Here is a 23,857-nt window from a genome sequence, read left to right on the forward strand (position 1 = left end):
ATCCCAGCACTTTGGGAGGCTGAGGCAGGGAGATCACTTGAGGTCAGGAGTTTGAAACCAGCCTGGCCAACATGGTGGGATCCCATCTCTACTAAAAATACAAAAATTAGCCAGGTGTGGTGGCACGTGCCTATAATCCCAGCTACTCCAGAGGCTGACACAGGAGAATCGCTTGAACCTGGGAGACGGAGTTTGCAGTGAGCCGAGGTCGCACTACTGTACTCCAGCCTGGGCAACACAGCAAGACTACGTCTCAAAAAAAAAAAAAAAAAGAAAACTTCTCCATCATTTTAGATAAAAAGGAAGACTGAATTGGAAAAGGAATTTGAAAGATAAAATTAGTATTAAAAATGTGCTTTCTGCAGGGCACAGTAGCTCATGCCTGTAATCCCAGCACTTTGGGAGGCTAAGGTGGGTGGATCACGAGGTCAGGAATTCGAGATCAGCCTGGCCAATATGGTGAAACCTCATCTCTACTAAAAATATGAAAAATTAGCCGGGCATGGTGGTGCACGCATGTAATCCCAGCTACTCAGGAGGCTGAGGCAGGAGAATCGCTTGAACCCAGGAGGCGGAGGTTGCAGTGAGCCAAGATCACACCACTGAACTCCAGCCTGGGTGACAGAGCAGGACTCTGTTTCAAGGAAAAAACAAAAACAAAAACAAAACAAACAAAAAACAAAAACGTGCTTTCAAAAATTCTATCCAAACTCCAGCTGAGATTCATTGCATTACATAGTGAAGTCAGTCACAAATCTCCAAATTCCCATATACATATTTCCTTAATCAAATGCAGCAAAGAATAACTAAATTACCCAAATGAAGCCTCAAACCCGCAGGAAGAGCCATAATGAGGATCAGAGAAAATAACAACATGAAATATGAATGCTGTGTGGTCAGTTAGGCTGCCTCTCAGTACCACATTAAGTATTCAGTACCACATTAAGCATTCAGAGTTAAACCTCAACAAAATTATGTCTTACTCTACACAATCATGAACCTCCTGCATTACTTGGATTGACTCAAAAATGTTAAATCTGCAAATGGCAAGAAAAAGTTTTTATTTTATAAACATTAGTACCTCACTTTCAGTAACTTTGTATTTCCTAATCCAATATTTGAAATTTCACACAATTCAAACCTAGCCTTAATCCATCTTTACAAAAATATTCCCCACATGGTAAACGTAAGCAAATTATCTGTTTCTATGCAGACAGCACTCCCTACCTAAACTGCATTTTCCCTTTTCTCTCATACAAAAGTTCTATCTCTTCAAGCACCAAACCAAGGTCCAACCTTCCCTTTATTTAAATTACTCCCTGATAACCAGACAAACACCTTCAGACATTCTTTTTACCCAACCTGATGTCAAATTCAAGATCAAGGATCAGGTCTTACACATCTCAGTATGTCTTACAGCAATAGGCACACGACTTGGCACTAGGTAAGCAGCCAAGAAAAGTGTGCCCTGACAAGAATCATTACACAATTTGTGAGCTAGGAAATGCATCTGAAATAGGTAACAGATAATGCACCAGAACTTAACACCTCATCTCATAATTTGAATTGTTTACATCTACCAACAACTGTTTCGTCATAAATGGAAAACATTTCCTGCACAAGAGACTAAGCAAGATATGTATTAATTCACTTAAAATTTCAAAAGATGGTAACGAGAGAACTTACCAGAAAAGTTTCCATGAATGGCAAAGCTGATGCCAGTGGCTCTCTGCAAGGTTAAGTTGTACAGAAACATGGTTGCAGGAAACCTGAGCCACCCAGACCTCCAGGCCTTGGTTACACCAACAGTACGGAGTCCAAGAAAGCTAAGAAAACAGAAAACAGAAAAATAGCTGGGAGACTATTACTTCAACAGACATTTCTGTATGGGAAATTCTGGATGAAGACAGCAGAACCAGCAGAGCAAGCCCTATTAAGAAACAACATATGTGACCGGGCGTGGTGGCTCACGAGGTCAGGAGTTCGAGACCAGCTTGGCCAACATAGTGAAACCCCGTCTCTACTAAAAATACAAAAATTAGCTGGGCATGGTGCTGTGCGCCTGTAGTCCCAGCTACTCGGGAGGCTGAGGCAGGAGAATCGCTTGAACCTGGGAGGCGGAGGTTGTGGTGAGCCAACATCATGCCACTGCACTCCAGGCTGGGCGACAGAATGAGACCTCGTCTCAAAAATAAATAAATAAATAAATAAAAAGCACGGGACCTTGAGAAATCCAAGGTCATTAGTATAGAATTAACATACATATTTGATTTTATTGTTAAACGAGAAGAGAGAATTATGAGTAAACGTCCTTATAAATAACTTTCTGGGCTGAGTAAAAGCAGGGTGGCAAGATCAATGCTCCAGGCTAGAAATGGGTCCTGAGAGATATAAAATTTTCTACTTGAGACTAAGGTATATCTTTTTTTTTTTTTTTGAGGCGTCTCAATCTGTCGCCCAGGCTGGAGTGCAGGGGCGCCATCTTGGCTCACGGCAAGCTCCGCCTCCCGGGTTCACACCATTCTCCTGCCTCAGGCTCCCGAGTAGCTGGGACAACTGGCGCCCGCCACCACACCCGGCTAATTTTTTGTATTTTTAGTAGCGACGGGGTTTCACCATGTTAGCCAGGATGGTCTCGATCTCCTGACTTTGTGATCCGCCCGCCTCCGCCTCCCAAAGTGCTAGGATTACAGGCGTTGAGCCACCGCGCCCGCCCATAGACTAAGGTATATGTTTAACGTTCTAGGACCACAGGAAAAGATGAACGAAAAGGACCGATGTTGAAAGACCAGGGAGTGGAGAAACAACAAAAAAAGCAAAAGAGAGGAAGCTAGGAGCTGCTTCTGAATCCCTGAACAGCTCCCCGCAAGTTACTTTTCATGTTTTGTAGCTGATCAAAACAGTCTACTTTCCCCTTTCCTTATAACTGATACAATCCATTACAAACCTTTGGAATTCATTTTTTCCCAAATCTAGTTGGATTCAGGTTCTCCAGCGACACCTTAACTTTGGGTCGTGGAGGAAGGTGCATTTCGGAGGATCAGTCCAGTACTAGAAAAACTATATACGAGGCCAGGCGCAGTGGTGGCTCACGCCTGTAATCCCAGCACTTTGGGAGGCCGAGGCAAATGGGTCAATTGAGGTCAGGAATTGAGACCAGCCTGGCCAAAACAGTGAAAACCCCTCTACTAAAAATGCAAAAACTAGCCGGGCGCGGTGGCACACGCCTTTAATCTCAGCTACTCGGGAAGCTGAGGCGTGAGAATAGCTAGAACCAAGGAGGAGGAGGCTGCAGTAAGCCGAGATCAAGCCGCTGCGCTCCAGCCTGGGCGACAGCGAGACTTCGTCTCAAAAACAAAACAAACAAACAAAAAATATATACCAGATAAATGTGGTAAGCTTTAAAACTTCCCCCACGTCTGGGCCGGGCGCGGTGTCTCACACCTGTAATCCCAACACTTTGGGAGGCCAAGGCAGGTGGATCAAGGTCAGGAGATCGAGGCCATCCTGGCTAACACCGTGAAACCCCGTCTCTACTAAAAATACAAAAAATTAGCTGGGCGCGGTGGCGGGCGCCTGTAGTTCCAGCTACTCGGGAGGCTGAGGCAGGAGAATGGCGTGAACCCGGAAAGCGGAGCTTGCAGTGAGCAGAGATCGCGCCACTGCACTCCAGCCTGGGCGACAAAGCGAGACACCGTCTCAAAAGAAGAAAAATTAGCCGAGCGTGGTGGCACGCGCCCGTAATCCCAGCTAGTCTACTCGGGAGGCTGAGGTAAGAGAATCGGTGGAACCCGGGAGGCAGAGATGCAGTGAGCCGAGATCGCGCCACTGCTCTCCAGTCTGGGCGACAGACTGTGACTCCATCACAAAAACAAAACAAAACAAAAAAAATTTCCCCCACGTCTGTTTACCATTATTACAAAAAGCTTGTATGATTGCTCACTGCATCTTCTCCATCCTCCAAGGAAACATCATCGCATTTAAACTCTGTCCTCCATTACGCAAACGAGAAAATAGAGATTCAGAGGAGGAGACAAGTTGCCCAACTACCAAAATACAAATTCAAACCAGAGTCTTGGCTCTAAAGACTGTTTCCGTTATTTACGCTTTTAACACGCTCCATCTTTCTATTTTCCCATCGGTGTACCATTTACTCTACCCAGAGGGAGACATCCATGCCTCCCGCTGCTTGTCACACCTCCCCCGTCTCAGAGTCCCCAGAAGTTAAAAGCAATCTCCACGAGCCCTATTTTGAGATAGAATACGTTCCCACACTGTGGATGGAAGCGAGAGATAACTGCAGGAAGCCGTTTTGGCGCCTCAACCATCCCTCGGTACCTCCTCCTGGTCCCCAGCCTCTCGGGCCTAGACTGCCCGTGACCCCCGCCAAAGTCTCGGGTCCCCCTTCCATATGGCCGCTCTCCGCCTCCCCGGGCCCGGGGAAGTCTCCAGGCTGTTTTTTTACCCTGCAGCGAGAAGGATGGTGTGGATATCCAACGGATGCTACCTCCCTTCAAAACTTAAGCCACCACCAACTCCAACATACTGGCGTCCGCCATTAGACCTCAAGACAGGGACATTCTGGTGGCGCGCGGCGGAAAAAGGCACCCAATCCGCGCCTGAAGAATATATATAATTTTTAAAAAATGCTTCCGTCTTGCTTCCACACGGCATTACAAATTATTTAAACATGCTTTATTGCTTTGCTTTTTCCAGGAGAATAGAAAATTAATACGTTTTTAGAAGTAGACTTAAAAAAAAAACCATTAGAGTTCATTGGGCACTTCTGTGGGCAGCCCCAAATAGGCGCCAACGAAGAGGGGGCCTCGCGGGACCGGAAGTGCCGAATGGGGACCAAGATGGCGGACCTTGATTCGCCTCCGAAGCTGTCAGGGGTGCAGCCGCCGTCTGAGGGGGTGGGAGGTGGCCGCTGCTCCGAAATCTCCGCTGAGCTCATTCGCTCCCTGACAGAGCTGCAGGAGCTGGAGGCTGTATACGAACGGCTCTGCGGCGAGGAGGTGCGGGGTCGAGCCTCCTCTTTTTCATGGAGGATCTAGGGAGAGTGGGAGCCTTCAGTCGGGAAATCCGGGCTGTGGGAAACTCTCCTTGCTGGGGGATACAAAAAAGCGGGGAAACAAAGAAGCGGAAGCTAGTCGGGTATATGAGTAGTCCTGTCAACTCTTTTCACGCTGTCGGACGCGCCGAGCTTGTCTTCCCTGATACCTGGGCGATCTGCAGCCTCTCCTCCCTAGACCCCCGTTGATTTCCCTGATCCATGATCACCAGTTTCTCCACGGGAGTAAAGTTAGTCTGAGAGTATTTGCCAAAGTGCTTGGTTCTCAAAATAATAAGCGCCCTTTTGCATTGGCTTAATTTACAAATTATGAAACGCTCTCATCCTGTTATTTAAGAGGGAAGCCTTTGCAGATTAACTTCTTGAAACGTTTTAAGACTTCCTCTTGTGGGGAGTGATTTGGGGGTGTGATTTTAGCGTTTTGGTCAAATGCACATCTTTGTAGAGGTTTGAGCTTTTAAGACTCAGACACAATTCTCTAATCTTGGACAAGTCACTTCATCTCTGGTACCCTTGATATTTTATCAAATGAGGGGTGTGGACTATTCTCCAATTCCTTTCAGTTCATAACGTTCTATCTCCTGCCTCCTTTAATTTTCAGTGGCAACTCGATGCTGTCAATTCACTTTCGAATGTCAGTTGGGTTCCTTGCTAGTCAAAAGAGATCTAAGCTCTAAGCTTGTCAGCTGTTTCCCAGACCAAACTTCTAGCAAAGTTGAGCACAAAAGGCAGTTTCAGCCTGAGGGAGAGGTGATCGTTGATATCTTTGAGTATTTTCAAGTATAAACTTGCACTAACTCTAGCAGTTTCTGATACGTTTTTCAGCAAGATGTGTGTGGTGTTTTTTGTTTTCTTTTGTTATTTTTAGAAACAGGGCCGCTCTCTGTTGCGCAGGCTGGAGTGCTGTTGTGCTGCAATCAGAATCGATGAAACCAGAGGCGCACACCACCGTGCCTGGCTAGTTTAGTGTGTGGGGCTTTTTTTGTCTGGCCTCAGCAAGATGTGTTTTAAAATTTAGTATCTTGCGGGGCGCGGTGGCTCACGCCTGCCATCCCAGCACTTTGGGAGGCCAAGACGGGAGGATCACCTGAGTCAGGAGTTCGAGACCAGCATGACCAAAATGGTGAAAACCATCACTACTGAAAATACAAAATTAGCCGGGCGTGGTGACGCATGCCTGTAATCCCAGCTACTCGGGAGGCTGAGGCAGGAGAATTGCTTGAACCCAGGAGGCGGAGGTTGCAGTGAACCAAGATAGCGCCATTACACTCTAGCCTGGGCAACAAGAGCAAAATTGTGTCTCTTAAAAAAAAAAAAAAAAGCCGGGCGCGGTAGCTCACTCCTGTAACCCCAGCACTTTGGGAGGCTGAGGCGGATGGATCACGAGGTCAGGAAATCGAGATCATCCTGGCTAACACAGTGAAACCCCGTCTCTACTAAAAATACAAAAAATTAGCCGGGCGTGGTGGCGGGCGCCTGTAGTCCCAGCTACTCGGGAGGCTGAGGCAGGAGAATGGCGTGAACCAGGTAGAAGGAGCTTGCAGTGAGCCGAGATCGCACCACTGCACTCCAGCCTGGGCGACAGAGTGAGACTCTGTCCCCAAAAAAAAAAAAAAAAAAAATTTAGTATCTTAACATTCCTAAGCTCGCATTCATTCAGTCATTTAATATGTTGGGTGGAAAATTATGGAAATCTTACAGACAAAATGATATAAGTACTGTATTTGTATTCCATGACTGTCAAGAGGACGTTTTCCTCTGGAACCTACAGAACGATTTTAATAAAAATGTATATGGCCGGGCTTGGTGGCTCGTGCCTGTAATACCAGCAGTTTGGGAGGCCGAGGCGGGTGGATCACCCGAGGTCAGGAGTTCGAGACCAACCTGGCCAACGTGGCGAAACCATGTTAGTCTCTACTAAAAATGCAAAAGTTAGCCGGGTGTGATGGTGGGCGTCTGTAATCCCAGCTAATTGGGAGGCAGAGGCATGAAAATCGCTTGAACCCCAGGGCAGGGAGGTTGCAGTGAGCCAAGATCAGGCCACTTCACTCCAGCCTGGGTGAAAGAGCGAAACTCGTCTCAAAAGAAAAAAAAGTATAGCTGCCTGGGCACAAGTGGCTCATGCCTCTAATCGCAGTTCTTTGGGAGGCTGAGATGGGCAGCTGGCTTGAGCTATAGTTGGAGACCAGCCTGGGCAATAGCAGATAGTTGGGGACCAGCCTGGGCAATATAGTGAGACCTCGTGGCTACAAAAAAATTAAACAGTGGACCAGGGTTGTGCACACCTATAGTCACAGATATTTGGGGGGCTGAGGTAGGAAGAGCACTTGAGCCCCCGCAAAAAATAAAAATGTATGGTTAATTTTAATGGCTGTTGTTGAACTATATGCCACATACCATGTTAAGCACTTTGTGTGGTTTCCTGTTTGACTCATTCAACAGCCCAGTGAGATTGGTATTGCTATCCTAGTTTTACAGATGAAAAAACCGAAGCATAAAAATGTTACATAAATTGAGGTTGCACAATAAATGGCTTGAATGAGAGATAATTATATTTATAACCCCTGGCTACTGACTATGCACCAAGAAGAAAAATTTTGGTAACTGTCACTGGAAATTTCATTTCAGCAAGATGTGTGTGGTGTTTTTTGTTTAGGCATTGTATTTTTCTTTTTTTTTTTTTTTTTTGAGACAGCGTTTCACTCTTGTTACCCAGGTTGGAGTGAAATGGCACGATCTCGGCTCACTGCAACCTCCACCTCCCGGGTTCAAGTGATTCTCCTACCTCAGCCTCCTGTGTAGCTGGGATTACCACACCCAGCTAATTTTGTTTTTTGTTTTTTGTTTTTTGTTTTTGAGACGGAGTCTCACTTTGTTGCCCAAGCTGGAGTGCAGTGGCATGATCTCGGCTCACTGCAAGCTCCGCCCCCCCCGGGTTCATGTCATTCTCCTGCCTCAGCCTCCTGAGCAGCTTGGACTACAGGCGCCCGCCACCACACCCGGCTAATTTTTTGTATTTTTAGTAGAGACAGGGTTTCACCGTGTTATCCAGGATGGTTTCGGTCTCCTGACCTCGTGATCCGCCTGCCTTGGCCTCCCAAAGTGCTGGGATTACTGACGTAAGCCGCCGCGCCCAGCCTAATTTTGTATTTTTAGTAGAGATGGGGTTTCACCATGTGGCCAGGCTGGTCATGAACTCCTGACCTCAGGTGATCCACCCACCTGGGCCTCCCAAAGAGCTGGGATTACTTTGGGATCCAGTGCTGGCCAGGCATTGTATTTTAAATGCCTTCCTGTATTAGGCACTATGCTAATGATACTGACTAAAAGTTTATTTCTTCCTATTATGGTGCTCATCTGCCAGGTGGAATAAGATATATGTAAGATAACAATCATGCAACATAAGTGCAAAATGAAGCATTGTTAAAGTCTAAGGAGAACATAGTGGAAGGAAAAAAGGACTTGGAAATGAGATTCACCCTTCAGCTAAGTGATTGGATTAGATAACTCTTAAGGTTCCTTCTGATCATTCTGCTGACAGGATGTTTCTCTGTGTTTCAGAAAGTGGTGGAGAGAGAGCTGGATGCTCTTTTGGAACAGCAAAACACCATTGAAAGTAAGATGGTCACTCTCCACCGAATGGGGTGAGTCTGTGCATCTCAGCAAAAGCTAATGTAAATTCCAACAGGGTCAATTGGACAAGTGACCATTTTTTAAACTTTCTGTTATAAACACCAGTTCAGCTTGAAATGTAAAGGGTATTATCTCAAGATAAAGTGAACACCTAAGGGTATTAGTTTGATGGTTTTCAAAGAGTCCTTGGACCAGTTGTACCAGCATCACACCTTGTTAGAAATGCAAATCCTAGGGCCCCACTCCAAACTTACAAAATCAGAAAGTCTAGGGGTGGGGTCCAGGAAGATGTGTTTTGACAAGCCTACCAAGTGATTCTAATGCACAGCTCAAGTTTGAGAACCACCTTTTTTTTTTTTTTTGAGATGGAGCTTCGTTTTTGTCCCCCAGGCTGGAGTGCAGTGGCATGATCTCGGCTCACTGCAACCTCTGCCTCCCAGGTTCAAGCGATTCTCCTGCCTCAGCCTCTCGAGTAGCTGGGATTCCAGGCATGTGCCACCACGCCCAGCTAATTTTTGTATTTTTAGTAGAGACAGGGTTTCACCATGTTGGCCAGGCTGGTCTCAAACTCCTGACCTCAAGTGATCTGCCCGCCTGGCCTCCCGAAGTGTTAGTATTACAGGAGTAAGCCACCATGCCCGGCCGAGAACCACCATTTTTACAGACTGGGTATATTTGTTAGTCATAAAAATTGTTCCCTGGCTGCGTGTAGTGGCTCATACTTGTAATTCCAGCACGGTGGGAGGCCTCATCTAGAGGATCACTTTTGACCCTGTCTCAAAAACAAAAAGTAAAAATAAATAAATAAATAAATTAGTTGGGCATGGTGGTGTGCGCCTGTAGTCTCAGCTACTCAGGAGGCTAAGACAGGAGGATCATTTGAGCCCAGAAGTTGGAAACTGCAGTGAGCTATGATCGTGCCACTGCATTCTAGCCTGAGTGGCAGAGTGAGAACCTGTCTCGAACAAAAACAAAAATTGTTCCTTGATCTCACCATCCTCTCACATGGTACTGGTTAGTGCATCTTATGCTCACTTAGCAATTGAGAGAATTTGTTCTCTAGTTCTTTGGCTGTACCTATTTAGGTGTGTCTTTATTGGTTTTAGAAGTTAATTTTGGCCAGGTGCAGTAGCTCACGCCTATAATCCCAGCACTTTGGGAGGCTGAATCACAAGGTCAGGAGTTCAAGACCATCTCCTGGCCAACATGGTGAAACCCCGTCTCTACTACAAATACAAAAAGTATCTGGGCTTGGTGGCACGCACCTGTAGTCCCAGCTACTCAGGAGGCTGAGGCAGGAGAATCGCTTGAACCCGGGAGGCGGAGGTTGCAGTGAGCTGAGATTGCGCCACTGCACTCCAGCCTGGCGACAAAGCAAGACTCCGTCTCAAAAAAAAAAAAAGAAGAGTTAATTTTTTATCAGGTATAGGTCTGAGTTTACAGTCAAACGTTCTTGAGAAAAAGCTGAGTATAGAGCAAACTGAGCTAAGAGTTATAGGTAGGTATGAAAGAAGTAGAAGACATAGTGTCCATATGCAAAAAAAAGTTTCTATCTCTTCTCTGCCCTATGGTTATGTGTATGCTAACAATGTATTTCTCCAGTCCTAATCTGCAGCTGATTGAGGGAGATGCAAAGCAGCTGGCTGGAATGATCACCTTTACCTGCAACCTGGCTGAGAATGTGTCCAGCAAAGTTCGTCAGCTTGACCTGGCCAAGGTAATACATCAAGCTTTTTTTTTTTTTTTTTTTTTTTGAGACAGGGTCTTGCTCTTTCGCCTAGGCTGGAGTACAGTGGTACAATGACAGCTCACTACAGCCCCAACTCCCTGGGCTCAAGCAATTCTCCCACCTCAGCCTCCTGAGGAGCTAGGACTACGGGCATCCACCACTATGCCCAGCTAGTTTTTGTATTTTTTGTAGAGATGGGGTTTTGCCATGTTCCCCGGGCTGGTCCTGAACCCCTGGGCTCAAGTTATCCTTCCACCTTTCGCCATGTTAGCCAGGCTGGCCTCAAACTCCTGACCTCAGGTGATCTGCCCGCCTCGGCCTCCCAACATGCTGGGATTACAGGTGTGAACCACCTTGCCTGGCCAATAGCTTCTTTACTGCCCTCTACTAACTACAACATCAAAATGTCTATGGGGCTTTGCGTGGTGACTAACACCTACCATCCCATCACTTTAGGAGGCCAGAACAGGAGGATTGCTTGAGCCCAGAAGTTCAAAACCAGCCTGGGCAACATGGGAAAACCCCGTCTCTACAAAAAATACAAAAATTAGCTGGACATGATGGTGCACACCTGTATCCCAGTACTTTGGGAGATTGAGGCAGGCTAATTGCTTGAGTCCAGGAGTTTGAGACCAGCCTAGGCAACATGGCGAAGCCGTGTCTCTACCAAAAAGTACAAAAATTAGCCAGGTGTGGTAATGCACACCTGTAATTCCAGCTACTTGGGAGGCTAAGGCAGGAGGATCGCTTAACCCCAAGAGACAGAGATTGCAGTGAGCCAAGGTCATGCCACTGTACTCCAGCCTGAGTTGCAGAGTGGAGTTGCAAATTAAAAATAAATAAATAAATAAGTTAATAAATACCAGCTTCTATTTAAAAAAAAAAGCTACCACATTAGAGATTAGAAGAGCACCATTCAATAGAAATATAATGTGAGATAACAAAGCCAGACAAAAATATCACAGAAAACTTCAGACCAGTAGCTCTTATGAATATAGACATAAAGGTACTCAACAAGGCTGGGCACGGTGGCTCACGCCTGTAGTCCCAGCACTTTGGGAGGCCAAGGCGGACAGATCACGAGGTCAGGAGATCGAGACCATCCTGGCTAACACCGTGAAACCCCGTCTGTACTAAAAATACAAAAAATTAGCCGGTGGTGACAGGCGCCTGTAGTCCCAGCTACTCGGGATTCTGAGGCAGGAGAATAGCGTGAACCCAGAAGGCAGAGCTTACAGTGAGCCGAGATGGCGCCTCTGCACTCCAGCCTGGGCGACAGAGTGAGATTCTGTCTCAAAAAAAAAAAAAAAAAAAGTTAACTCAACAAAACCCTAGTAAAGCAAGTCTAGCAATATATAAAGAGGATTATATACTATGACCAAGTGGAATTTATCCTAGGAACACAAGGTTGATTTAACATCTGAAAATCAATTAAAAGTAGTGGCCAAGACCGCAATTACTTTTGCACCATCCTAATAATACACCATATTAATAGAAAAAAGGACAAAAAACACATGATCACCTCATAGACTCAGAAGAAAACATTTAACAAAATTCAATGTCCTTTCGTGGTAGAAACACTCAACAAATTTGGAATAGAGGGGAACTTCTCAGCCTGATAAAGAGCATCTGTGAAAAACCACAGCTGGCCAGGTGTGGTGGCTCATGCCTGCAATCCTAACACTTTGGGAGACCAAAGCAGTAGGATCTCTTGAGGCCAGAAGTTGGAGACCAAACCTTGGAACACAGTAAGACCCTGTCCTACAAAAAATTTTTTAAAAAAACAACCCTCAGCTAACATCATACTTACTGGTGAAACATGTGATTCTTTCCCCCTAAGATGAGGAACAAGACAAGGGTGTCTTCTCTTACTATGTCTCTAGAACAAGCAAGCATGTATTATTGATTGATTGATTGATTGATTGATTTTGAGACAGAGTCTCACTCTGTTGCCCAGGCTGGAGTGCAATGGCTTGATCTCAGCTTGTGCAACCTCCACCTCCCGGGTTCAAGCAATTCTCCTGTCTCAGCCTCCCGAGTAGCTGGGATTACAGGCATGCGCCACCAGGCCTGGCTAATTTTTGTATTTTTAGTAGAAATGGGGTTTCACCATGTTGGTCAGGCTGGTCTCAAACTCCTGACCTCGTGATCCACCCACCTCGGCTTCCCAAAGTGCTGGGATTACAGGCGTGAGCCACCACGCCTGGCGCAAGCATGTTCTAAAAAAACCTTAGTAGTGAGTTGGTGGCTGTATGGTTCTATCCAGGGCAATTAGGTAAGAAAATGAAGTAGGCCAGGCGTGCTGGCTTACTCCTGTAATCTCAGCACTTTGGGAGGCCGAGGAGAATGAGTTGCTTGAGCTCAAGAGTTCAGGGCCAGCCTGGGTTTGGGCAACATGGCAAAACCTTGTCTCTACAAAAATTACAAAAATTAGCAGGTTGTGGTTGTGTGCACATGTAATCCCAGGTATTTGGGAGGCTGAGGTGGGAGGATTGCTTGAACCCAGGAGGCAGAGGTTGCAGTGAGCCAAGATTGCACCACTGTACTCTAGCCTGGGCAACAGAGTGAGACTTTGTCTCAAGAAGAAAAAAAAAAAAAAAAGTTGGGCTCTGTGACTCAGACCTGTAATCCCAGCACTTTGGGAAGCCAAGGCAGGCGGATAGCTTGAGCTCAGGAGTTTGAGACCAGCCTGGGAAACATGGTGAAACCCTGCCTCTACAAAAAATACAAAAACTAGCCAGGCATGGTGGCACATGCCTGTAATCCCAGCTAGTTGGGAGGCTGAGGTGGGAGGATAGCTTAGGCCCGGGAGGCAGAGGTTACAGTGAGCCATGATTGCGCCACTGCACTCCAGCCTGGGTAACAGAGTGAGACTCTGTCTAAAAAAAAAGAGAGAATGATTTGATCACGTTATTAACATTGTATGATACCTGTCAATGGTCTTGATCATCATCAATAACAGTTGCGTTAACAGTAGTGGTGGTGTTTGTGAGATTGCTATTGACATATGGTTGATCAGATTCAGCTCCTGAATCTCCCTACCTTCTTGAGGGGTGTTTTTGAAAGAATAGGACATTGTTTCTAAGTACCAAATCTTTTTGCAGAACCGCCTCTATCAGGCCATTCAGAGAGCTGATGACATCTTGGACCTGAAGTTCTGCATGGATGGAGTTCAGACTGCTTTGAGGAATGAAGATTATGAGCAGGCTGCAGCACATATTCATCGCTACTTGTGCCTGGACAAGTCGGTCATTGAGCTCAGCCGACAGGGCAAAGAGGGTCAGCATCCGAAACTGTTGGTTTTTAGTTTAGTTAAAATCATCTGTAATCTGAAGTAAGCAGACTCGACCAATAAAAACACATCAGTTTTTAGGAAGTTTTCTTTTTTCTTTTTCTTCTTTTTTTTGAGACGGAGTCTTGCTCTTGTCAGGATAGTGTGCAGTGGCGCCATCTTGGCTTACTGCAACCTCCGCCTTCTGGGTTCAAGCGATTCTCCTGCCTCAGCCTCCTGAGTAGCTGGGACTACAGGTGCACACCACCACACCTCGCTAATGTTTTTTGTATTTTTAGTAGAGATGGGGTTTCACCATGTGGACAGAGTAGTCTTGAACTCCTGATCTCTGGTGATCTGCCCGCCTTGGCCTCCCAAAGTGCTGGGATTACAGGTGTAAGCTACTGCGCCCAGCCAGGAAGTTTTCTTGTCTGGTAATAGGCCATACGTAGGTCCTGTACCATCCTGGGGCAGGCTTTGTTAAAGCAGTCTCCCCTATGTGTGGTTTCACTTTCTGCCATTTCAGTTACCTGCAGCTTCAGTTATTCATGGTCAACCTTAGTCCAAAAATATTAAGGGAAAATTCCAGAAATAAACATCTTACTAGTTTTAAATTGCTTGCTGTTCTAAGTAGTGTGATAAAATCTTGTACCACCCTGTCTGTCCCTTCATCACAAGAAGGGTAAGTACAGTACAGTAAGATATTTTAAGAGAGAGGCCACATTTGCATAACTTTATCATGGTACGTTGTTATATCTTATTATATATTATTGTTAATCTCTTACTATGTCTAATTTACAAATTAAACTTTATCGTAGGTATGTATGTATAGGAAAAAACATAGTATATTTAAGGTTCAGTACTGTCGATGGTTTCAGGCATCCATAATGGTCTTGGAATGGATCCCCTACAGATAAGAAGAGACTACTGTATTCCCATTTTATGGAAAAGGGAACTGAATCCAGATCTACTGATTCTCTGGCCAGCGGGTTCTTTGCACTTGGCCATATTGCCTACTCATAAAATGAAATTCTTAGCCTGATATTTTAGATCTTCCATGATCTTTACACACTCTGTCCTTCTAGACTTGTTTAATGTTATTCACTTATGCATCCACTCATTGTGCAAGTATTTCTCAAGCTCCTCCATATGCCAAGGAATATGCTACTTGGAATAATCTGCAAATATTCTTTTCATCTTTCTGCTTCTATTCATGTATTTCATTCCCTTTGCCTGGAATGTTTGTTCTCCTGTGCAGGTATCAGAATCCTGCCCATCTTTGAGACGTGGGATGTCACCTTCTCTAGGAAGCCTTTTCTGATTACTTTAACCAGAAATGTGACTTTTTGACACCTTTCTTTTTTTTGAGACGGAGTCTCACTCTTTTGCCAGGCTGGAGTGCAGTGGCATGATCTTGGCTCACTGCAACCTCTGCCACCCAGGTTCAAGGGATTCTTCTGCCTCAGCCTCCTGAGTAACTGGGACTACAGGCGCACGCCACCATGCCCAGCTAATTTTTCTATTTTTAGTAGAGACAGGGTTTCACCATGTTGGCCAGGATGGTCTCAATCCCTTGACCTCGTGATTCAGCCATCTCGGCCTTCCAAAGTGCTGGGATTACAGGCATGAGCCACCGTGCCCGGACTTTGGCACCTTTCTTATGACACATCATGTACTGTATTTCATCATCTTGATTTGTGCACAAACTATCTCTTCTACCTGATCCTAACTTCTGTGATGGTAGGATCAGGGCTGATTCATCTTGTAATCATGCATATTACTAGCACAGCATCTTGCACATAGTAAGTGCTTAATACGTATTTGCTGGATGAATAGTATTACACAAAGTGGCATGGACCTGCCACAGTACTATTCTTTACTTGAATTTTCATTTTCTCCCTGTTGAGCAGGGAGCATGATTGATGCCAACCTGAAATTGCTGCAGGAAGCTGAGCAACGTCTCAAAGCCATTGTGGCAGAGAAGTTTGCCATTGCCACCAAGGAAGGTGATCTGCCCCAGGTGGAGCGCTTCTTCAAGATCTTCCCACTGCTGGGTTTGCATGAGGAGGGATTAAGAAAGTTCTCGGAGTACCTTTGCAAGCAGGTATGGACCCTGATTGCTTGGCAGGATAATTGTGTGGCTGTCTGCCTGCAGATTGGGGCACTGGATGGATCCAGTTTCCATGGATACTTTCTCTCTTCTGGATATGACTCCGCTTCCTGCCCTTGCTGTGTAGCCATGCGGGACTGGATGCATGTGTTCATTCAACACACCTGTTGCCAGCCTACTGTGTACCAGGCATGGCCAAGACATCTGCCAGTGCACATTCATTTCCAACAGACCAGGCGAAAGCATGTGAAATTAAAATGCAAGTTCTCTGACAAGTTGAATCACTCTTTTTTTTTTTTTTTTGAGATGGAGTTTCACTCTTGTTGCTCAGGCTGGAGTACAATGGCATGATGTCAGCTCACTGCAACCTCCACCTCCCTGGTTCAAGCTATTCTCCTGCCTCAGCCTCCCGAGTAGCTGGGATTACAGGCATATGCTACCACGCCCAGCTAATTTTATATTTTTAGTAGAGACTGGGTTTCTCCATGTTGGTCAGGCTAGTCTCGAACTCCCAACGTCAGGTGATCCGCCCACCTCGGCCTCCCAAAGTGCTGGGATTACAGGTGTGAGCAACCACGCCCAGCCTGAATCACTCTTTTAAAGCTCAAGCAATCCTCCTGCCTCAGCCTCCCAAGCAGTTGAGACTGCAGGCACATGCCACCATGCGTTGCAATTTTTTTTTTTTTTTTTTATAGAAACGGTCTCACTGTGTTACCCAGGCTGGTCTCGAACTCCTGGCCTCAAGCAGTCCTCCCACCTCAGCCTCCCAAAGTCCTGGGACTACCACCCCACCTGGCCGTTTTTTAGTTATATGTCTGTGTGTGTCACTCCCCTCCCACAAAAAAATTATCAGACCATTATTATGCCGTTAAGAAAAATGATACCGTTCCCTAAGTGCTGACATATTTTATTCTGTAACATGTGGTTTGTTAAACAGGGCACAAAACAATATGTTGTCATTCCTGTTTAAAATGAGCGAGTTAGCAATCAAGATATATTTATATAAGCAGAGGATTTCTTTTGGAAGGGTTAACAATGGTCACCTCTGAAGAAAATTGGGAAATTAAGAGACACAGGGTAGAAGAAGAACCAGTTTTCACTGAATATTCCTTTGTTCCTTTGGAATGTTTAAGTGTGCATTTTACTCATTCTAAAAAGTTAATTAAAAACAAAATACAGGCCAGGCGCGGTGACTCACGCCTGTAATCCCAGCACTTTGGGAGGCTGAGGCGGGTGGATCACCTCAGATCAGAAGTTCAGGACCAGCCTGGCCAACATGGTGAAACCCTGTGTCTACTAAAAAATACAAAAATTAGCCGGGCATGTTGGCGGGTGCCTGTAAGCCCAACCACTCGGGAAGCTGAGACAGGAGAATCGCTTGAGCCGGGGAGGCAGAGGTTGCAGTGAGTCGAGATTGTGCCATTGCACTCCAGCCTGGGCGACCAGCGAAATTCCATTTCAAAAAAAAAAAAAAAAAAGAAAGGAAACCTGCTCTATGGTACTTTTTTTATCAGTATACTTTGACATCTGGGACCTAGAAATGGCTTCTACCTTTAATCCAGTAAAAGTCCCTTCTGCAGTACCCAGGTTTTGTCGTGCTTGAGAAAGCACTATTAATGATAACATGCCAGGCATAATGGCTCACGCCTGTAATTCCAACACTTTGGGATGCTGAGGCAAGAGGATTGCTTGAGGCCAGGAGTTCCAGACCAGTCTGGGCAACATAGCAGGACCCCATCTCTACAGAAATTTTTAAAAAATTAGCCGGGCATGGTGGCTCTCGCCTATAGTTCCAGCTACTGAGGAGGCTGAGGTGAGAGGATCACTTGAGTCCAGGAGTTCAAGGCCACAGTGAACTATGACTGTGGCTCCCTTGTACTCCACCCTGGGCAACAGAGTGAGTTTCTGTCTTATTTTAAAAAATAATAGAAAGTTACCCTTTGAGAAGATTGTTGAAACTGGGGACTCTCTCCCTTGGCTAATGGCAGTCCATATTTTCCAAGAGAAGAAAATAATGGAAGAAGAGCTACACCATGCTCACTTTCCTTGTCCTGCCTGATGCTCAGACTGTCTCTCAAGGGAGTTTCCTCTGTGCTGCCTGGGCTTCCAGACATCAAGGGAAATGTGAAAAAAAAGAAAGCCAATGGGAGGATTTTTGGAAAACTGAGATATACCTGGTGTGAGGGTGACCTTTCTGAGGAATGTGTGTGGGTTTTCTCCTTTTTTAGGTGGCCAGTAAAGCTGAGGAGAATCTGCTCATGGTGCTGGGGACAGACATGAGTGATCGGAGAGCTGCAGTCATCTTTGCAGATACACTTACTCTTCTGTTTGAAGGTGAGCCTCTTTCTCCACTCTAGAGAGACTGGAGACTGTATATGACACCTGCATCCTAGCCTTTCTTCTCACCCTTCTAGCCTGATGACTTTAATTTAATCATGTAGTTTATTGTGTATTAATTGATTGGAGAATTAAATAACTTCCAGATTCAGTGCCTGATTAGCAAAGATTAGAGTCTCTCCAGTGTTTTGATCCTGCCTAACCCTCAAACCCCAAACTCTGTAAGAATAAATTTAACCCTAAAATAAATTACTGGAAAGCGAGTGATGCTGATTTCCAAAGATGCTGCTGTAGAAAACAGTATCAATGTAACTTACCAAATGCCTGCTGGTGTACCAAGCACTGTACGTATTTAACATATTTGCCTAGCAACCCCTAGCATTGACTAGGCCTATTTGTGTTCATTTTAGAAAGTGAAGCAGCCAAAAGGATTGAGCTAGACCTTCAGTTAGTCCTGGATGGGAGCAAGTTTATTTTGTAGGAAGAATACTTGGAATATAACCCTATTGATTCCTCCCTTCTAGGGATTGCCCGCATTGTGGAGACCCACCAGCCAATAGTGGAGACCTATTATGGGCCAGGGAGACTCTATACCCTGATCAAATATCTGCAGGTGGAATGTGACAGACAGGTGGAGAAGGTGGTAGACAAGTTCATCAAGCAAAGGGACTACCACCAGCAGGTGAGCAGGGGAAGCTACAGGTGGGGTTTGGTAGCAGCTTTAGCGAGGAACACTGAGTAGAATAAATTGTAGGGTTTGAAAAAGTGAAAAAAAAGGTGCAGACAGGAGAAAAATAAATGCTAAGCGCACACTGGCCTGCATCTTGCCCATTGCCAGCTTACTTTGGACTTGAGGTGTTGTCGAGATGATGATGGCCTCAGTTCAAGACCAAAACGGAAATAAAAAGAGCTTCCTGAAAAGAACACAGCAGAAGTAGTAAACCAGTTCTCTATCACAAAATGTGCAACAGTGCCCTCTAATGATATAATGACAATTCTATTTCTTGAGGTCCTATTAAGTGTCCAAGTTATTGTCTCCAATTTCCCCTTCTTTAACGTTTGCTTTTTCAGAACTTTATTTTTTCCTTCTTTTGAGCAGAGAAAGTAAAAGTACGACATAGAAATAGGAGTGGCCTCATACAATTGTATTTCTAGAACTCCAGACTAGGAGACTATAAACAGTAGTCTATTGGAACACCATTAGCATGACTTTTAAGCACAGTAATAGAGGTGAGTATTATTAGCATCCAACCCAAAAACAAATCTTTGGCCTGTCATCCTGAAAGCCCACTGCTGGCTTGAAGGGAAGGTAAACCTGGTAAGCAAACTAAATCTAAATGTTCTTGTATGCCAAAAGTTTGGAGTGACCAGCAAGAGGCCAATAGATGTGGGGGTGGGGAAGAATATTCTCATTCCTGTGGTATGTTGCAGTTCCGGCATGTTCAGAACAACTTGATGAGAAATTCTACAACAGAAAAAATCGAACCAAGGTAATAATCCTTCTCTCTTCTTCAGCCCACAAGAGTTTGAATTGGTAATCATGTAATATAATTCAGACTACTCTGTTACAGTGTGGTCTGTGTTTTTAAAATATTTTATCAATTACTCTTATTTTTCAGTGCAATGTATCATATGAACAAAAGTATATATAAATAAATTGTGTAATCAATCATAATCAGCCGGGCGCGGTGGCTCACGCCTGTAATCCCAGCACTTTGGGAGACCAAGGCAGGCGGATCACAAGGTCGGGAGTTCGAGACCAGCCTGGCCAATATGGTGAAACGCCATCTCTACTAAAAATACAAAAATTAGCTGGGCATGGTGGTGCGCGCCTGTAGTCCCAGCTACTCGGGAGGCTGAGGCAGGAGAATCACTTCAACCCAGGAGGCGGAGGTTGCAGTGAGCCAAGATTGCACCACTGCACTCCAGCCTGGGTTACAGAGCGAGACTCTGTCTCAAAAAATAAATAAATAATAAATTATAATCAGTACAATCACGTGTCATTTAATGACTGGAATACTTTTTTTTTTTTTTTTTGAGACAGAGTCTCACTCTGTCACCCACGCTGGAGTGCAGTAGCATTATCTTGGCTCACTACAGCCCCTGCCTCCCAGGTTCAAGCGATTCTACTCCCTCAGCCTCCCAAGTAGCTGGAACTACAGGCGTGCACCACCATTCCCAGCTAGTTTTTTAATTTTAGTAGAGACAGGGTTTTGCCATGATGGCCAGGTTAGTCTCAAACTCCTGACCTTAAGTGATCCGCCCACCTCGGCCTCCCAAAATGCTGAGATTATAGGCATGAGCCACCATACCCTGCCAACAACTGGAGTACATTCTGAGAAATACATCATTAGACGATTTCCAATGTGTCAACATCGTAGGGTGTACTTAGCCTACTACACACCTAGGCTATATGATACAAACTATTGCTCCTAGGGTATAAACCTGTATGGCATATTACTATACTGAATACCATAGACAATTATAACACGATGGTAAGTACTTGTATATCTAAACATATCTAAACATAGAAGAGGTACAGTATTATGTACTGTACCATAGAAACATAGAAAAGGTATAATATTATGGGAACACTCTTGTGTATACCGATACAGTTTTTTTTGTTGTTGTTTTGGGGTTTTTTTTGCTTTTTTGAGATAGGGTCTTATTTTGTTGCCCAGGCCAGACTGCAGTACGGTGGTATGATCCTGGCTCACTGCAGCCTTGACCTTCTGGGCTCAAGCAATCCTCCCACCTCGGCCTCCCGAGTAACTGGGACACATATCAGTAGCTGGTGTACACATATTGTACACCACCATGCTGGGCTAATTTTTGTATTTTTTTGTAGAGACGAGGTTTTGCCATGTTGCCTAGGCTGGTCTCGAACTCCTGGGCTCAAGTGATCCTCTCACCTCCCAAAGTCTTCCCAAAGTGATGGGATTACAGGCATGAGCCACCATGCCCAGCCCAGCAGTTCATTTTTGACCAAAATGTTCTTATGTAGCATGACTACACTTTTGAAGCCCCCAGAGTGACTCTCCTTTTCCCTTCCCACAAAGGTAACTACTATCCTAAAATTTTAAACTTTTACTTTTTCTTTTAAATTAGAAACAGGGTCTCTGTTTCCCAGGCTGGAGTGAAGTGGTACAGTGACACAATCACAGCACACTGTAACCACCAATTCGTGGACTCAGGTGATCCTCCAGCCTCAGCCTCCCGAGTAGCTCCTGACTAGCTAGGATTACAGTCACCACTCCCAGCTAAATGTTTTTTTTTTTTTTTTTTTTTTTTTTTGAGGCAGTCTCGCTCTGTTGCCCAGGCTGGAGTGCAGTGGCATGGTGTGATATCGACTCACGAAAACCTCCACCTGCTAGGTTTAGCGATTCTCCTGCCTCAGCCTCCCAAGTAGCTGGGACTGTAGGCAGGTGCCACCACGCCCGGTTAATTTTTTTGTATTTTTAGTAGAGATGAGGTTTTTTTTTATTTAGACGGCGTCTCGCTCTGTCACCCAGGCTGTAGTGCAGTGGCACGATCTTGGCTCCCTGCAAGCTCCGCCTCCTGGATTCACGCCATTCTCCTGCCTCAGCCTCCCGTGTAGCTGGGACTACAGTCGCCCACCACCATGCCCAGCTAATTTTTTTTTTTGTATTTTTAGTAGAGACAGGGTTTTACTGTGTTAGCCAGGATGGTCTCGATCTCCTGACCCTCATGATCCACCCACCTCAGCCTCCCAAAATGCTGGGATTACAGGCATGAGCCACCGCACCCGGCTGAGATGAGGTTTTGCCATGTTGGCCAGGCTGGTCTCAAACTCCTGACCTCAGGTGATCCACCCACCTCGGCCTCCCAAAGTGCTGGAATTACAGGCATGAGCCACCATACCCGGCCAATTTTTTAATTTTTTGTAGAGATGAGGGCTTGCTATGTTGCCCAGGATGGTCTTGAACCCCAGATCTCAAGTGATTCCCCCTGCCTCAGCCTCCCAAAGCACTGGAATTACAGGCATAAGCCGCTGTATCCAGCCAAACTTTTATTTATTTTATTTATTTTCTTTTTTTGAGACAGAGTCTCACTCTTTCGCCCAGGCTGAAGTGCAGTGGCGCTATCTCGGCTCACTGCAAGCTCCACCTCCCGGGTTCACGCCATTCTCCTGCCTCAGCCTCCTGAGTAGCCGGGAGTATAGGTGCCCGCCACCATGCCCGGCTAATTTTTTGTATTTTTAGTAGAGACGGGGTTTCACCGTGTTAGCCAGGATGGTCTCGATCTCCTGACCTCATGATCTGCCTGCCTTCAGCCTCCCAAAGTGCTGGGATTACAGGTGTGAGCCACCGCACCCAGCCTACTTTTTTACAATAAAAATAACGTGCTTCTTAGAAGAAAATCCAGTGGGCGCGGTGGCTCACGCCTGTAATCCTAGCACTTTGGGAGGCCAAGGCGGGTGGATCACGAGGTCAGGAAATCAAGACCATCCTGGCTAACGCGGTGAAACCCTGTCTCTACTAAAAAAAAATACAAAAAATTAGCTGGGCGTGTTGGCGGGTGCCTGTAGTCCCAGCTACTTGGGAGGCTGAGGCAGGAGAATGGCGTGAACCCGGGAGGTGGAGGTTGCAGTGAGCCAAGATCGTGCCACTGCACTCCAGCCTGGGTGACAGAGTGAGACTGTCTCAAAAAAAAAAAAAAAAAAAAAAAAAGAAGAAAATCCAAACATAAAATATATTCATTCAATCAAAGTTTTACTGAGTACACATGTGCCAGATACTAGTCCTTGATATGGCAACAAGCAAAGTGAGCAAGCAAACATAATTTTTTCTTCGTGGCATCTATGGTCTATAAAGTAGATAATAGCAATAGCTAATACATATGTAATGTCAACTGTATGCCAGACACTATTCTGAACACTTAACAAATATTAAATCATTTAATCCAAGGTTTCTTAACTTCTGCACTAACGGCATTTTGACTGGATTTTTTTTTTTTTTTTTGAGACAGTCTTGCTCTGTCACCCAAGCTAGAGTACAGTGGCATGATCTCGGCTCACTGCAACCTACGCCTCCCGGGTTCAAGCAATTCTCCTGCCTCAGCCTCCCAAGTAGCTGGGATTACAGGCGCCCCACCAGTGTGCCTGGCTAATTTTTGTATTTTTAGTAGAGACGGGGTTTCACCATCTTGGCTAGGCTGGTCTCAAACTCCTGACCTTGTGATCCACCCGCCTCGGCCTCCCAAGTGCTGGGATTACAGGAGTGAGCCACCGTGCCCGGCCTCTTTTTTTTTTTTTTTTTTAATAGAATCTCACTCACTCCGTCACCCAGGCTGGAGTGCAGTGGCTCAATTTCGGCTCACTGCAATCTCCGCCTCCCAGGATCAAGCAGTTCTCGTGCCTCTGCCTCCCGAGTAGCTGAGCTTACAGGCACTCACCACTATGTCTGGCTAATTTTTATATTTTTAGTGGAGAGGGGGTTTCACCATATTGTCTAGGCAGGTCTTGAACTCCTAACCTCTCAGCCTCCCAAAGTAGTGGGATTACAGTCGTGAACGACTGCACCCAGCCTTGACTGGATAATTTTTTGTTAGGTGGGGACTGTTCTACGCATTGTAAGATGGTTAGCAGCATCCCTGGCCTCTATCCACTAGATGCTAAAATACCCCAGGGGGGTATGGGTAGGGGAATGGGGGAGCTGGGAATAAAATCGCCCTCAGTAGAAA

At 45.6% G+C, this 23,857-nt stretch overlaps 2 protein-coding genes across 3 annotated transcripts in view; one reads left to right on the plus strand and one right to left on the minus strand.

Annotated features, from left to right (window-relative positions):
• Positions 1 to 4,815, minus strand: part of SF3B3 (splicing factor 3b subunit 3) — a 48,659-nt gene extending 43,844 nt beyond the window's left edge. The window contains exons 1-2 of one of the 2 annotated variants that reach the window (XM_003829475.5): positions 4,466 to 4,815; positions 1,687 to 1,826 (exon numbers count right to left, since the gene is read on the minus strand). In XM_003829475.5, coding sequence (XP_003829523.3) covers positions 1,687 to 1,756 — 70 coding nt within the window. In that variant the 5' untranslated portion in view covers positions 1,757 to 1,826; positions 4,466 to 4,815. The remainder of the gene's footprint in view (positions 1 to 1,686; positions 1,827 to 4,465) is intronic. The other variant, XM_055099279.1, reaches the window with a different exon arrangement.
• The window catches only part of COG4 (component of oligomeric golgi complex 4), a 42,614-nt gene continuing 23,565 nt past the window's right edge, over positions 4,809 to 23,857 (plus strand). Inside the window, exons 1-8 of the mRNA XM_003829473.5 lie at positions 4,809 to 5,018; positions 8,636 to 8,718; positions 10,310 to 10,424; positions 13,541 to 13,715; positions 15,618 to 15,811; positions 18,046 to 18,151; positions 18,679 to 18,836; positions 19,586 to 19,644. Coding sequence (XP_003829521.1) covers positions 4,848 to 5,018; positions 8,636 to 8,718; positions 10,310 to 10,424; positions 13,541 to 13,715; positions 15,618 to 15,811; positions 18,046 to 18,151; positions 18,679 to 18,836; positions 19,586 to 19,644 — 1,061 coding nt within the window. The 5' untranslated portion in view covers positions 4,809 to 4,847. The remainder of the gene's footprint in view (positions 5,019 to 8,635; positions 8,719 to 10,309; positions 10,425 to 13,540; positions 13,716 to 15,617; positions 15,812 to 18,045; positions 18,152 to 18,678; positions 18,837 to 19,585; positions 19,645 to 23,857) is intronic.

The sequence above is a fragment of the Pan paniscus genome, chromosome 18 (assembly GCF_029289425.2).
Source record: "Pan paniscus chromosome 18, NHGRI_mPanPan1-v2.0_pri, whole genome shotgun sequence".
Classification (NCBI taxonomy): Eukaryota; Metazoa; Chordata; class Mammalia; order Primates; family Hominidae; genus Pan; species Pan paniscus.